At 47.6% G+C, this 13,857-nt stretch overlaps 1 protein-coding gene and 1 long non-coding RNA gene across 3 annotated transcripts; both read right to left on the reverse strand.

The window, feature by feature from the left end:
* Positions 1-3,182: 3,182 nt before the first annotated feature.
* On the reverse strand, positions 3,183-4,781 carry NUPR1 (nuclear protein 1, transcriptional regulator). Of its 2 annotated transcripts, none has more exons than XM_077907195.1 (3): positions 4,508-4,781; positions 3,998-4,147; positions 3,183-3,512 (listed from the first exon to the last, which is right to left on the reverse strand). In XM_077907195.1, the coding sequence occupies exons 1-2, from the start codon at positions 4,617-4,619 to the stop codon at positions 4,011-4,013; spliced, it is 249 nt and encodes an 82-aa protein (XP_077763321.1). In that variant the 5' UTR covers positions 4,620-4,781; the 3' UTR covers positions 3,183-3,512; positions 3,998-4,010. The 2 variants fall into 2 exon arrangements, with proteins under 2 accessions (XP_077763321.1, XP_077763320.1); XM_077907194.1 differs by having other exon boundaries at positions 3,183-3,485; positions 4,508-4,772.
* A 2,535-nt stretch (positions 4,782-7,316) lies between these two features.
* On the reverse strand, positions 7,317-8,431 carry LOC144318146 (uncharacterized). The gene is made up of 2 exons (XR_013383984.1): positions 8,085-8,431; positions 7,317-7,597 (listed from the first exon to the last, which is right to left on the reverse strand). It is a non-coding gene; the product is annotated as an uncharacterized LOC144318146 (long non-coding RNA).
* Positions 8,432-13,857: the final 5,426 nt, after the last annotated feature.

Raw genomic sequence — 13,857 nt, forward strand, 5'->3', positions numbered from 1 at the left:
TTAAAGCCTGGTTCCAATCATACTAGGGTCCCATTTGTCCTTCAGTGGAGCACATACCAGACCCTGGTAATACAACAGATATCCAATAAACATTAACTGAATGAATAATCATAGAATGGAAAGAGGGGCTCAAGGGGAAATCTGAGGTCAAGTGCTGTAAGAGGCTGGGCACAGGTTTGCTGTGTGTGTGATTCCAGAACAAGTGTCTCCCTGGGTGGAGGTGAGGCGACAGGTGGTGGAGGGCTGGTGATGGAAGACTTTGAAGAGCTGAGCTTTGCAGGGTAGGTGGGATTGAAGACATCTCAGAAAGAAAGGACCAGAGGACCAGAAGCTTGTTCAGGGGCAGGTGGGAGAGTCAGATTTTCAGCCCATTTTTAAAAAACATTTTACTGATTTGAGAGAGAGAGCCCACAAGTGGAGGGGGGGCAAGGGGCAGAGGGAGAAGCAGATGCCCCACTGAGCAGGAAGCCCAATGATGTGGGGCTCAATCCCAGCACCCTGGGATCATGACCTGAGCTGTAGGCAGACGGCTTAACTGACTGAGCTACCCAGGCACCCCTTCAGCCCACGTTATTAATAAGGTGCTCTGAGAAGGAATCAGGCAACTCAAAGGCAGCAAGTTCCCTGTCCTTGGTGGAATTCAAGCAGAGATGACCCTGGTCTGTTGTGCCGTGGGATTGGGCAAGATGTCCCTACTGTTCTACCCAGCCAGAGATCCTGTGACTGTAGGTCTGACTCAGGGGGGGGGGCTCCCAGAGGTTCAAGCTGGTCTTGGTGGGCTGTGCATCTGTTACTGATGCAACAGTTGCCTCATTTCTCTGCTCATATTCTTAGGTCCCTAAGAACAACTGGCTCCAGGTTTTGCAGCCTAGGGCTTACATGGAAGAGCAGGGGAAAAGGAAAAATGCTTTGCCCAGGACCAGACCTGGAGGTTTTATTCTCCCTCCTGTTGAGTCTGCCTATGGAAAATGTTTCTTGCTAGTTTTTTCCAGTATTCCCTCTCCTGCCCTCTCCAAGTTTTGGCTAACACAGGGCTAAGCACCTAAATACCATGTTTCCCAGCTTCGCCTGTAGTAAGGTGTGGCCATGTGATTAAATTCTGACCCAATGTAACAGATTCTACTTTTAGGTTGTGGCCTTAAAAATTGGTGTGGTGGGGATCCCGGGGTGACTCAGCGTATTTAGCGCCTGCCTTCAGTCCAGGGCATGATACTGGGGTCCTGAGATCGAGTCCCACATCAGGCTCCCTGCATAGAGCCTGCTTCTCCCTCTGCCTGTGTCTCTGCCTCTGTGTGTGTGTGTGTCATGAATAAATAAATAAAATCTTAAAAAAAATTAGTGTGGCTTCCCCTGGTCCCTTCCCCCACTCCCTTTCCTTGGCTGAGATGCAGATGTGATGGCAGGTACCGAAGCAGCTAGTTTGGATCCCAAAGTGGAAGCCATGTTTGTTTGTGTGTTTGCTTGTTTTTAAAGATTTATTTATTTAGTTGAGAGAGAAGAGGAGGAGAGACAAAGGGGGAGAGAATCTCAAGTGGACTCCGTGCTGAACAAAGAGCCCAACTTGGAAATTGGGGCTTGATCTCATGACCCTGAGATCAGAACCTGAGCCAAAACCAAGAGTTAGATGCTCAACCGACTCAGCCACCCAAGCATCCCGGAAGCCATGTTTTATGGGTGTCAGAATAATGAGCTAAAAGTCGCTGGAATCCCTGACACAGTGAAGTTGTCATTTTAGCTCAAGAGTACTGACTCTTGGGATCCCTGGGTGGCGCAGCGGTTTGGCGCCTGCCTTTGGCCCAGGGCGCGATCCTGGAGACCCGGGATCGAATCCCACGTCGGGCTCCCGGTGCATGGAGCCTGCTTCTCCCTCTGACTATGTCTCTGCCTCTCTCTCTCTCTCTCTCTCTCTCTCTCTGTGACTATCATAAATAAATAAAAATTAAAAAAAAAAAAAAGAGTACTGACTCTTGGAGCGGTTATATGACAGAGAACTTTCTCTCCCAATTTGAGTCTTCATTACAGCCACCCAAAACCTATCTCAATCAATAGGTCTTCTTATTTGCCCTACAGTCTTCTCAAACTCTGGTCCTGAGACTGATTATATATATATACAAGGTAAGAATCTTCCTCCCCTGCAGGTGACCTCCCAGAACCCTGTACTGGCAGCCCTCTTGGCAGAGGGACAGTGAGAATCCTTGAGTTTGAGCCCTGAGTATCTGGGGCAAGTCTCTTAAGTTCTAAATCTCAGTTTTCTCGGGACGCCCGGGTGGCCCAGCGGTTTAGCGCCGCCTTCGGCCCAGGGCGTGATCCTGGAGACCTGGGATTGGGTCTCACATCGGGCTCCCTGCATGGAGCCTGCTTCTCCCTCTGCCTGTGTCTCTGCCTCTCATGAATAAATAAATAAAAATCTTTAATAAATAAATCTCAGTTTTCTCTATTTTGCAGGTGGCACCAATAAATAGCATTCACTTCAAAAAGTGGCTTTATATCTTTTAATTTTTTTTAAGATTTTATTTATTTATTCATGAGAGACATAGAAAGAGAGGCAGAGACACAGGCAGAGGGAGAAGCAGGCTCCATGCAAGGAGCTTGATGTGGGACTCAATCCCGGGACTCCAGGATCACGCCCTGGGCCAAAGGCAGGCGCTAAACCACTGAGCCACCCAGGGATTCCCTCTTTTAAATTTTAATTTCTTTTTAAGCAGGCTCCACATTAGGCATGGCCCCAATGCAGGGCTTGAAAACTTACCACTCTGACACTGGAGATGTGAGCCAAAATCAAGAGTCGAAAGCTCAACCGACTGAGCCACCCAGGTGCCCCCAAAGGTGGTTTTATATGAAAATGACACAATCAATAAGATTGTTCATTCTGAAAATGGACAAGAGCTGAGGAGGGGGCTTGTTTCCCAGGCAGCATGACAAAGAAAAAGGAAATCCCCTTGCATTTCGTGAGAAACCATGGAGACATGTTTGCCAAAACATATGCATACCAAAAGAAAACACAAGAAAACATGCTAGCCCCTACCCATCCTCACAAAATCAGGCTCACCCTCTCCCAGGTGCATAACCAAGGACACACGCTAACAAGACGGGCTCTCACTGGCTCATGCAAACGCAGCCACACACAGGCAGAAACACAGATGATCAAAACCGCGCAAAGAGACAAAATCCCACACACAACCTGCAGATGTACTTTGTTTATTGTCCTTCCTTCCCACACTCCAGGAGAGCCAATTTCTTCAGTGTCTTTCTTTTTAGGGGGTACCTTTTGCGACTCTGCCTCTCCATTCATTCCCTGCCTCTTGCTTCCTATCTTGTCCTTTTTCTGGGGCTGGAGTCACTTCCTTGGTGGCCCCTCGGAGCCTCGGTCAGGTAGGGTAAGTCCTGGGGGTGGGGTGGGGGGCAAGCAGGTCTGGATCCTGCCTCCAGGTGCCGATCCGTGGTCCTGTCTTCGTCGCTGTGTGGTGTCCGTGCTCTGGCCTCATCTGGGGCAAGGGAAGAGAGGGACAGTTCTTTTTTTTTTTTTTTAAGATTTTATTTATTTATTTATGGGAGACACAAAGAGAGGCAGAGACAGAAGCAGGCTCCATACAGGGAGCCTGATGCGGAACTGGATCCTGGGACTCCAGGATCATGCCCTGAGCTGAAGGCAGATCCTCAAGCTTAACCGCTGAGCCACCCAGGCATCCCTGAGCGGGACAGTTCTAATCTTGGGTTCTGACTCTGCCTCTCCTGGTCACTTGCTCTGTGTCTCCAGAGAAGGACCCTACCTCCCCCTGGGGCTCCATTTCCCTCCCTGTAAACCAAATTGCCCTCCAGTTGGAAAGGTTCCATATTTCCCCCTTTGCTCTGGTCACTAGGAAACTCAGAGTCGAATGTGTGTCTCATTTCACTGTACTTTGAGACAATGGTACTTGGATCCCTTCTTCTCACCCAACCATACTTTGAGGCATGTCCTTTTGAGACAGAGGGACCTCTGGGTCCCCTGACTCCTTACTTCCAGCTCCGTCTCAGGACCGTGCCCCCCGCTTTTTCCGCTCCGTGTTCTGGAGCTTAGTCACCAGCTTCCTCTCATGGCCACCAGGGCTGGGGCGGTTGGTGTTGGCAGCAGCTTCTCTCTTGGTGCGACCTTTCCGGCCTCCCACTCCTGGGAACCAGGCAAGAGGCTGAGGTGAGGTTGGCGGAGGCATGAGACATCCAAGGAGAAGCAGGGGGTCGGGAGCGCAGGGTGGACAGAGCATGGTTTGGGGGAGGCAGACTGGGGACTGGTCACCACATGGCTTTGGGGCAGTCATAATCCCTGTTTCCCTATCTGTGGAATGAGGGACCCCTGATGGTTGCTCCAATATCCTAGGGGTGTGTGGGGTCCCAGGGCTGAGCAGGACAGCACTCAGGGTAAGAGGGGTTAAGAAGGACTTGGGGATGAGGACAAATCTAAGGAGGAATCCTAGTTGGGACGTGGGGGTAGATGTGGAGGGATCAGGAAGGTGACAGGGCCAGACCTTACCCAGGCAGGAATGAGCCAGGCTATAGAGGTCATACTCATCCAGGCTGGGGTCTTCGTCCTCTGGGCCTGGGGGCTGCTGAGCCCGGCTGGCTGCTCCTGGGAAGGTGGACATTATATCTGACTCTCCCTTGCCGTCTGTCTCTCTGTCGTCTTCAAAAGCTTTGTTTGTGTCGGGTTTCCCGACACCTCCCTCTTCACTGGCCCCAACTTATAAAGGCCACGTGTCCTCCTCAGGCCCTGTCTGATGCAATCTGGCCCTTTCCCAGAACCCGACCCAGTAAACAGCAATCACGAGAGGGGGAAAGAGTCAGTCCTGTGAGTCCCAGCCCCTTCCCCTCGCCTCCGCCCTCTCACTGGGGCTCGCCCAGCTGGGTATTTTTCCACAGAGGAGATCCCCGCCCCTCAGGGAGGAGGAGGAAAGAGGCAGAGTCTGAGCATAAACAGTCCTTGGGATAATGGCCAGTGGGGAACTGAGGGCCTCACCTGGCCGACTCTTCCCTATCTGTCCCCTGCCCCCTGCCTCACACCTGACCCCCACCCCAATTCTGGCTCAGACTCAGGACCCTGGTGGCAGATTGTGGAATGAACAACACACCACAAGCTAGGTCAGTGGTTTTCGCCCCTAACACGCCCAACACCCCTTTTCGATAAGAAACATCTGGAAAGCCCCCTTTATATCCTGAGCTGTGAGGGGGAGTGGGTCCCTAGGTAGTTTCCCTCACTGGAGAGGGAGGTTAACAGTGTGGTGCAGATTCTGGAGCCAGCTGCCCTGGGTTCAGACCTCTGACCTCCTCCTTCCTGGGTGACCCCAGACAGGTCACCATACTTCTCTGCGCCTCAGTTTTCTCTTCTGTAAAAAAATGAGGATGATGAGAATCGCATCAACCTCACAGACTTCGTGAGAGAATTGAATGAGACACCCCCCACATGTGTGTAGGGGACACTTGCAACAGTGCCTGGTACCTTGTAAGCTGTGTTACAGGAGTCATTCACCTAATTCCCAAACAACTCGATAATGTCGTCCCTATGATGTAAAAGAAAAGTGATTTATAATGAAATAATGTCTTTCAAGGCATGAGTATACAGAGGTAGAAGACATTACGAAGTAAACAGGTGTTTGTACCTAATATGAATTAAGGGAAGGGATTCAGACAAGAAACGCATGTAAGGGGCGCCTGGGTGGCTCAGTAGTAGAGCATCTGCCTTTGGCTCAGGGTGTGATCCCAGGATCCTGGGGTCGAGTCCCGCATCAGGCTCCCCCTAGGGAGCCTGCTTCTCCCTCTGCCTGTGTCTCTGCCTCTCTTAGTGTCTCTTATGGATAAATAAATAAAATCTTTCAAAAAAGAAAAGAAACGCATGAAAATGGAAATTTCCACTCTTGCCTCAAGGGATCTGCCCTTTGTGGGTCCGGTTGACCCAGAGAGGCCACACCCTGCCCACTGATGTTTTTGCTGAAGTTTATGTGCCAGCTCCCACAGTACCGGGCAGGGAAGGAGGCAGATGCAACTTTCCACCTTTCTTTTCTTTTCTTTTCTTTCTTTTCTTTCTTCCTTTCTTCTTCCTTCCTTCCTTCCTTCCTTCCTTCCTTCCTTCCTTCCTTCCTTCCTTCCTTTCTTTCTTTCTTTCTTTTTCTTTTTTCTTTCTTTCTTTCTTTCTTTCTCTTTCTTCTTTCTTTTTTTTCTATTTTAACCTTAGTAGTCTCGCACAATAGGAATAGGCTGGGGGGGGGGGGGAGGCGGGGGGTATCCCTGGGTGGCTCAGTGGTTTAACACCTGCCTTTGGCCCAGGGCGTGATCCTGGAGCCCCAGGATCGCATCCTGTGTCAAGTCCTGTGTCGGGCTCCCTGGATGGAGCCTGCTTCTCCCTCTGCCTGTGTCTCTGCCTCTCTCTCTCTCTTTCTCTGTGTCAATCATGAATAAATAAATAAAATAAAATAAAAAATAGGACAGGCTGGGTCAGACCAGGTGTTCATTCTCTGCTAACATTCCCCCTTTGCTGTGAACTCATTCAAACACTGTCTCATTTCCATGTTGCCTAATTTCACCTTCCCCCAAACCCTGGGATAACCCAAGTTCGTCCTTTGCTGAACAAGAAGAGGTACTTCTGCTTGTGTTTCTCCCTGGCTGGAGCCAGAATAAAATTTAGTTTTTGTTTTTCAGGTTTGGTTGATGTGTGAATTCTTGAACCTCCAGGAAATGAAAGTGAGGTCATTGAATAAAACTGAATTTGGGATAATCACGTAGGGGCCAAAGGCAGGTCTCCCAACAATGAGTCACTTTAACATATTGGTTATTTTAAATAAAATAAGAGACAGCCTGGTGAGACTGACTTTCAGCCCTCCTTTGTACCCCTGAAAGCAGGAAATAAATCTCCCAGGTAAAATTCCCCTCCCTGTACAGGGAGGTAAAAAGACACCCTTATCATCAGAGATAGGACATTTTTTTTTTTTTTAAGATTTTATTTACTTGACAGAGAGAGAACAAGAGAGAGCACAGAGCAAGAGGGAGAAGCCGACTCCCCACTGAACAGAGAGCCCAACACCGGGGCTCGATCCCAGGACCCCCAAACCATGACCCAAGCCAAAGGCAAATGCTTAACAAACTGAGCCACCCATCTGCCCCCAGAAGTAAAACATTTAGAGCTGAGATTTTCGTTACTCTTTTTTTTTTTTTTTTTTACTAATTTACAAAGTTTTCTTTCTCCTTCAATTCTTCACAGTTTCATCGTCCCTTTGTCTAAAAGGATAAATACCACCTGCCTCGGACATTTCCGATTTCATGACTGGGCCTCCATGCACACATAATAAAACTTTGCTCTTTTTTAAAAGTTTTATTGATTTATTCATGAGAGACACAGAGAGAGTGAGAGAGGCAGAGACATATGCAGAGAGAGAAGCAGGCTCTATGCAGGGAACCTGATATGGGACTCGATCCGGATCCCAGGACTCCAGGATCATGCCCTGGGCTGAAGGCAGGCAACCCAAACTTTGCTCTTTTCTGTTGTTAATCTATCTCGGGTCAATTTAATTCTTAGTCCATCTGGAAGATCTTGAAGGATAGGAGTTTTCCTTTTCACCAGTGACAACAGACCCTATGAGGAGGGAAAGAGGAAAGTAGCCTTGGGGATCCCTGGGTGGCGCAGCGGTTTGGCGCCTGCCTTTGGCTCAGGGCGCGATCCTGGAGACCCGGGATCGAGTCCCACGTCGGGCTCCCGGTGCATGGAGCCTGCTTCTCCCTCTGCCTGTGTCTCTGCCTCTCTCTCTCTCTCTGTGACTATCATAAATAAATAAAAATTAAAAAAAAAAAAAAAAAAAAGAAAGTAGCCTTAAGGAAAGGTAACACACCCAGACAAATTAAAGTGGAGACCACTAGGAGATATGGGGGTGGTAGGCTTCCTCATTACATGGGGTGGAGTAGGTTCTAGGCTCAGCTTATTGTAAATGAGTGTTTTTGCTTTATGTCTAGCAAGACACTCAAACGTCTGCAGAATGTGGGACAGTTCTGCATGCGACTGTCCTGCTCTGCCTCCCAGTCACTATGACTACCAAGGACACCCCCACAAATTCCCCATTACTTGCCTCGAGATCTTGGGCTCACTTCTGACTCTCGATCTGCTCATCTGGAAAGGGGGGGGGGTGGTGACAGCACTGCTAGGTGTGAAAGGGCTTTGTCCCAAGCCAGCCAAGCCAGCCGAGCCAGTATGGGGTGGACTGCTATCAACAACCGATTCTCAAAGAAGGGAAACAACAGCTCAGAGAGACTTGAGGTCACACTGCTGATGAGTGAAGGATTCCTCCCGCATCCACCTGACTCCAGTTCCAGCCTGGTTCTAAATCCCCACAGCTGGCCAAACACTGGCAAAGGTTTGGCGACTGTGTGTATGGAAGCACCTGTCAGAGATTCCTGCCTTCTGCCCTCTCCGTCCTTCTCTCCTCCCTTTCCCCCTCCTCCCTTCCCCCCTGCTTTGGGCAAGACTGGGTATTAAGAATGTCCCATTTTTGGGATCCCTGGGTGGCGCAGCGGTTTGGCGCCTGCCTTTGGCCCAGGGCGCGATCCTGGAGACCCGGGATCGAATCCCACGTCGGGCTCCCGGTGCATGGAGCCTGCTTCTCCCTCTGCCTGTGTCTCTGCCTCTCTCTCTCTCTCTCTCTCTCTCTGTGACTATCATAAATAAATTTAAAAAAAAAAAAAAAAGAATGCCCCATTTTTACCCCATCACCCTCATTTTATTGTACTTTCTCCATAGCATTCAGTTATTACTAATTGAAAATATCTTTTTTATTCATTTACTTCTCCATGATTTGGCCCCTGCTAGAATGCAGTCCTGGTTTGATTTAGCTAGAGGTGAAATGAGTATGCTGTGCAGCCGGACCACCTAGGTCCAAAGCTTGGTTCTTGTGCTTGTTAGTTTTGTGCCCTTAGACAAGTTACTCCGTCTCTCAGTGCCTCAGTTTCCTCATTTGTAAAATGGGATTAAGAATAATGCGTATCTGGTAGGATTGTTGTAAAGGCTTGGCATAGTATTATTTTATGGTAATAATAAAGCTATTGCCCTTATCATCCTTCATAAGAGCAGGAATCTTATCTATCTTGCATCCCCCATGCCTTGCACACAGTCAGTGCTCAATAAATGCTCAGATGAATTCATGAAGCTATTTTATGATCTGTGAGGTTTTGGGGTTTTTTAAAAGATTTTATTTATTTATTTACTCATGAGAGACACACAGAGAGAGAGAAAGAGGCAGAGACACAGGCAGAGGGAGAAGCAGGCTCCATTCAGGGAGCCTGACGTGGGATTCAATCCTGGGTCTCCAGGATCATGCCCTGGGCTGAAGGTGGCACTAAACCGCTGAGCCACCCAGGCTGCCCTGATCTGTGAGTTTTTAAACTTCCAGGTGCACTGCTCTGAGGGAACTGAGAGGCCTGATTCTAGTCCCACAGAAGACTGTGGAGACAATGTGACCATCCTCCGTGCAGCCAGGGAAGGACTTCTTCCTGGCCTTGATCCTGCTGGTGCTGGAAGAAAAAAGTCTAGATCCTAGGGGAGCAGGGAGGGCGGAGGGAGGGTGGCCAAGAGAGAAGAGACTTTAGGAAACCCATGGCGTTGACCTGTAGGGCCCAGGTGACTCAGTCGGAAAAGTTGAAGTGTTTTCCTATCCTCCAGCCTCCAAGTGTGTATGTGTAATCAGCCACAAGGAAGTTTATTTTCTTTCTACACACGACTGTACCTTCGTGGCATTCCAGGAGATTGCCAGGCAACACCTATTACAACCCAGTGTTTTCAGCCTGAAGTAAACCCAGAGGCCTGAGAGCTCTCAGCTCTCACAACCCAATGGGGAGTAGGAAGGGTGGGAAGGGTGGGCAGGGTGGGGAGAGAATCAGGGAAGGCTTCCTAGAGGCAGCAAAGTCTAAACATGAGTGACTGAGAAAGATAGCAAGGTATACCCAACTCTACGAGTTAAACTGTACAAGTCAGGAAAGCCTGGGTAGCCTGAGGGATGTGCAGAAGTCTTTGGCTAAAAGGATCTGGAGATTCCCAGGCCCAAGACAGGATATGTAATCAAGCTGGGTTGGTGGCATCACTGTGTACCAAGGAGATGCAAGAATACTAAATGAGGTGAAACAAGATGGGTCTGTATCACTTTTAGAGCAGCAGTCCAGAGAAGCCCCCAAACCCGGCAGCTGACTTGCAATTATTCCTGGATGTATAATAGCATCACCTTTAATATAAATAGATGCAGGACACCTGGGTGGCTCAGCAGTTTAGCGCCTGCCTTCAGCCTGGGGTGTGATCCTGGGGTCCCGGGATCAAGTCCCACATCAGGCCCCCTGCATGGGGCCTGCTTCTTCCTCTGGCTGTGTCTCTGCCTCTCTCTCTCCCTCCCTCTCTCTCTCTCTGTCTCTCATGAATAAATAAATAAAATCTTAAAAAATAATATAAATAGATGCAGTCTTTTTTTAAAGATTTTATTTATTTGAGAAAGAGTTATGAGAGAGCAAGAGAGAGAGCATGAGCTGGGGCGGGTGGGGGGCAGAGGGAGAGGGAGAAGCAGACTCCCTACTGAGCATGGAGCCTGAGCTGGGACTTGATCCCAGCACCATGGGATCATGACCTGAGCTGAAGGCAGATGCTTAACCAACTGAGCCACCCCGATGTCCCTGGATATATTCTTTCAATGGGCAGTGGGGCAACACTGATAAGAATATTAAATGCTCATACTCCCTGATACCGCCTTGCTTGTAATAGTGACAAACTGGAAATAAGCTAAGTGTCCAACAGGAGGTGACTGATCGATACTCCTTAGCCATTAACAAGAATAAGCTATGTCGGGGGCACCTGGGTGGCTTGGTGGTTGAGCGTCTGCCTTTGACTCAGGTCATGTTCCCAGGTCCTGAGATTGAGTCCCACATCGGGCTCCCCACGGGGAGCCTGCTTCTCCCTCTGCCTATGTCTCTGCCTCTCTCTGTGTGTCTCTCATGAATAAATAAAACCTTAAAAAAAATAAGCTGTCTCTAGTTCTGATGATAAAGTCATCCATAGTATATTGTTGAATGAAAACATCAAGTTGCAGAACATTATGTACACTATAATCCTCATTTTTGCATTAAGTTTTTTGAAATAACATAGGTAACGTGTATAATACATTATTTTCAGCATAATATAGGTGTCACACATTTCTCCTGGTAACTAAAGAAGACAGATGGTCAGATAAAACAATCGTAGAGGACTTGAGAATAATAAATTTATTCCTGGAAGTCTCCCCAGAGATCAGCAAATCAACCCCTATAGGGGAGGAGAAAGGAAGGACAAGATACACTAGCATTCACTACTCTATAGATGTTTAGGGCACCAACCATATGCCAGGCACTTGCTTGGTGCTGGGATATAGGAGCAAACAGAACATGGTACCAATACTCAAGGGGCTCATGGACAGGCTAGTGGAAGAGTGTGTCCAATAAGCAGGGCATTAGCCCTCACCATAAAAAGAAAAAAGGAGAAAAGTGTGTTCAAGCTGCATGGTGCACCTAATCCAGGCTTTCAAGCACCTCCCAAAAAACTCATGTGTGAGCTAACCTGGAAAATCAGATAGAACAGGAGATCAGTGTCTCAGGAAGGCCAAAGAGAAGGAAAGCACAGTGCACTGAGTTAACCCAAGCAGTTGGAGTACAAGGGGATTCTCACCCTGGATTTAGGAGACAATAGTCTCCTATCTCCTAGTTCAGTGCTGTTTTTTATTCTTCTTTTTTTTTTAAGTTTTATTTCTTTAAGTAATCTCTATACCCGACAGGGGTTTGAACTCATGACCTGGAGATCAAGAGTTGTATGCTCTTCTGACTGAGCCAGCCAGACACCCCAGTTCAGTATTATTTTTAAAAAACTACCTCTCTAGTTCTATTGACAAATATGTGGTGTTTCAGCACATTTATCAATACTCTGGCACAGAAAAAATTGTACGTGGCTCCTGCTTACCCAAGTGTAGACATTAAGATTTTCCAAGCCTTGTCACTTAAAATGTCTCTTTAGAGATATAGTATAGATGTCTAGTTAAGCTAAAATTTGTGTATTGATTGGGTCATATTGAAAACTCAGTGGTGGCAGGAGAGGAATGTCAGGCAGTCTGATGTTCTGGGGAGAGCCGAAAGGGGTCATTGTCTGTAAACTGACCCAAATCATCTACTTTGAATTATCACCATCAATTCTCAAAAATGTCAATAGTACAATACGCCTCCCTGGCACGGCAAACCCTCACCCCTTAGTATGCCCCAGCACCTGGATTACACTTACACGTGAAGAACAGAACCAAGTGGATTTCAGAAATATCTGAAATATCCATATTAGCCATCTATTTAGCTCATATAACCATATATCCTCTGTTCAGTTTCCTTTTGTAAACATAGCTTGGGTAGTCAAAAATATGTACATATCAATAAAAGTATATACATACAACAATGTTCATCTTTGTAAAATGATACTTACCTCCAATGAAGTCTTGTCTCTTCAAGTCTCAAATCCATTTGTCCCTGGGGCCATGGTGTCTGCTATCTGATGCTGTCACTTCTGTGTTCATAAGCTCACCTTTCTCCTGGGAAGTCTGGCACATTCTTAGTGGAGTAAACACACAGAGGTCTTTAATGTCCAGCTGTATGTCAAAAAATTGGATGGACAATGTCACCTTGTAATTTCTGGTGAAGGTTTCCTGGATAGGATCACAATCCTTAAGTGTATAAATTCCAATCCAGCTTTTATGTGATCTAGCTGACTTTCTGTCCAAGCACTTCTGGATGGGGAGGTGCTCCTAGGACCCCCTATAGAAGTACTGGTCTTCAAAGGTGGCATCCTGCCTGAGGAATCCTGGGGGTCCATCAGAGTGATCTTTGTTGTTTTTTTTTAAGATTTTATTTAATTATTCATGAGATTTTATTTAATTATTTACACAGAAAGAGGCAGAGACATTGGAAGAGGGAGGAGAAGCAGGCTCCACGCAGAGAGCCTGATATGGGAGTCGATCCGGTGACTCCGGGATCAGGCCCTGAGCCAAAGGCAGACACTCAACCGCTGAGCCACCCAGCCGTCCCTGTCAGAGGGATCTTTGAACACTTGCTTGGTGGCTTGTTCAATCTGATACATCATTCCATACTTAGAGGAAAATGTACTCAAATTATGTAGTCAATAATAAAGACCATCATATTGCAGGTTGAGTGGGTGGTGGGAGGGTAGGGAATGGCTGTAGAGCCCAGTGCTCTTCAGGGGTAGCATCTGGTGCCCCTCCCACCAGCCACCTCTCTCCCTGCAGCGCTGCTCTCAGTTGTCCCAGGTCACAGGGTTCCTATGGCTTGAGGAGCTGCTGCCACGCACGGAGAGTGAGCCCCAGGCCAATCTTATTTTTGTAAGCAAAATTATTGTAGTTATTGTAAAAACAAAAACAAAAAAGGGTGAGAGGAGCCTAGGGGATGAAATATGCACCACACTCTCCAGAGTGGTCATATCCTAGACTGGGATTATGGAAAATTTATACGTTCTTCATTACAAATTCTAGAACTCAGCAGTGTGTGGCTTTCTACGACGTATACCTATTTTAGAAGCAAGGGGGATTAAAGCAATTTTTAAGAGTTAAAGTATTGTATTCCCTTTCTTCCTTGGGTTCCATACACACTATGCCACCTTCTGGTCATGCTATGGCTTCTTTTGTATGTGTTGGGGACAAAAAGCAGTAAGCATGAACAGTTACAACTTGCCCCACCTGGCTGCCATTCAGATCCAACTGAAGTGCCTGTAAGCAAACCAAATGAGAGTTCATTCACCCCATGCACATCAATCCAATAAAAACTGACATCAAACTTTTGCAATGA

Source organism: Canis aureus, chromosome 8, assembly GCF_053574225.1.
Source record: "Canis aureus isolate CA01 chromosome 8, VMU_Caureus_v.1.0, whole genome shotgun sequence".
Classification (NCBI taxonomy): Eukaryota; Metazoa; Chordata; class Mammalia; order Carnivora; family Canidae; genus Canis; species Canis aureus.

What these genes read in the sequence shown, in the direction of transcription:
- NUPR1 (XM_077907195.1), bottom strand. Translation starts at nt 4,619, where the DNA reads ATGTCCACCTTCCCAGGAGCAGCCAGCCGGGCTCAGCAGCCCCCAGGC. An exon ending in CCTGGCTCATTCCTGCCTGG is followed by an intron (nt 4,148 to 4,507) that starts GTAAGGTCTGGC and finishes CCTGGTTCCCAG; the next exon opens with GAGTGGGAGGCCGGAAAGGT.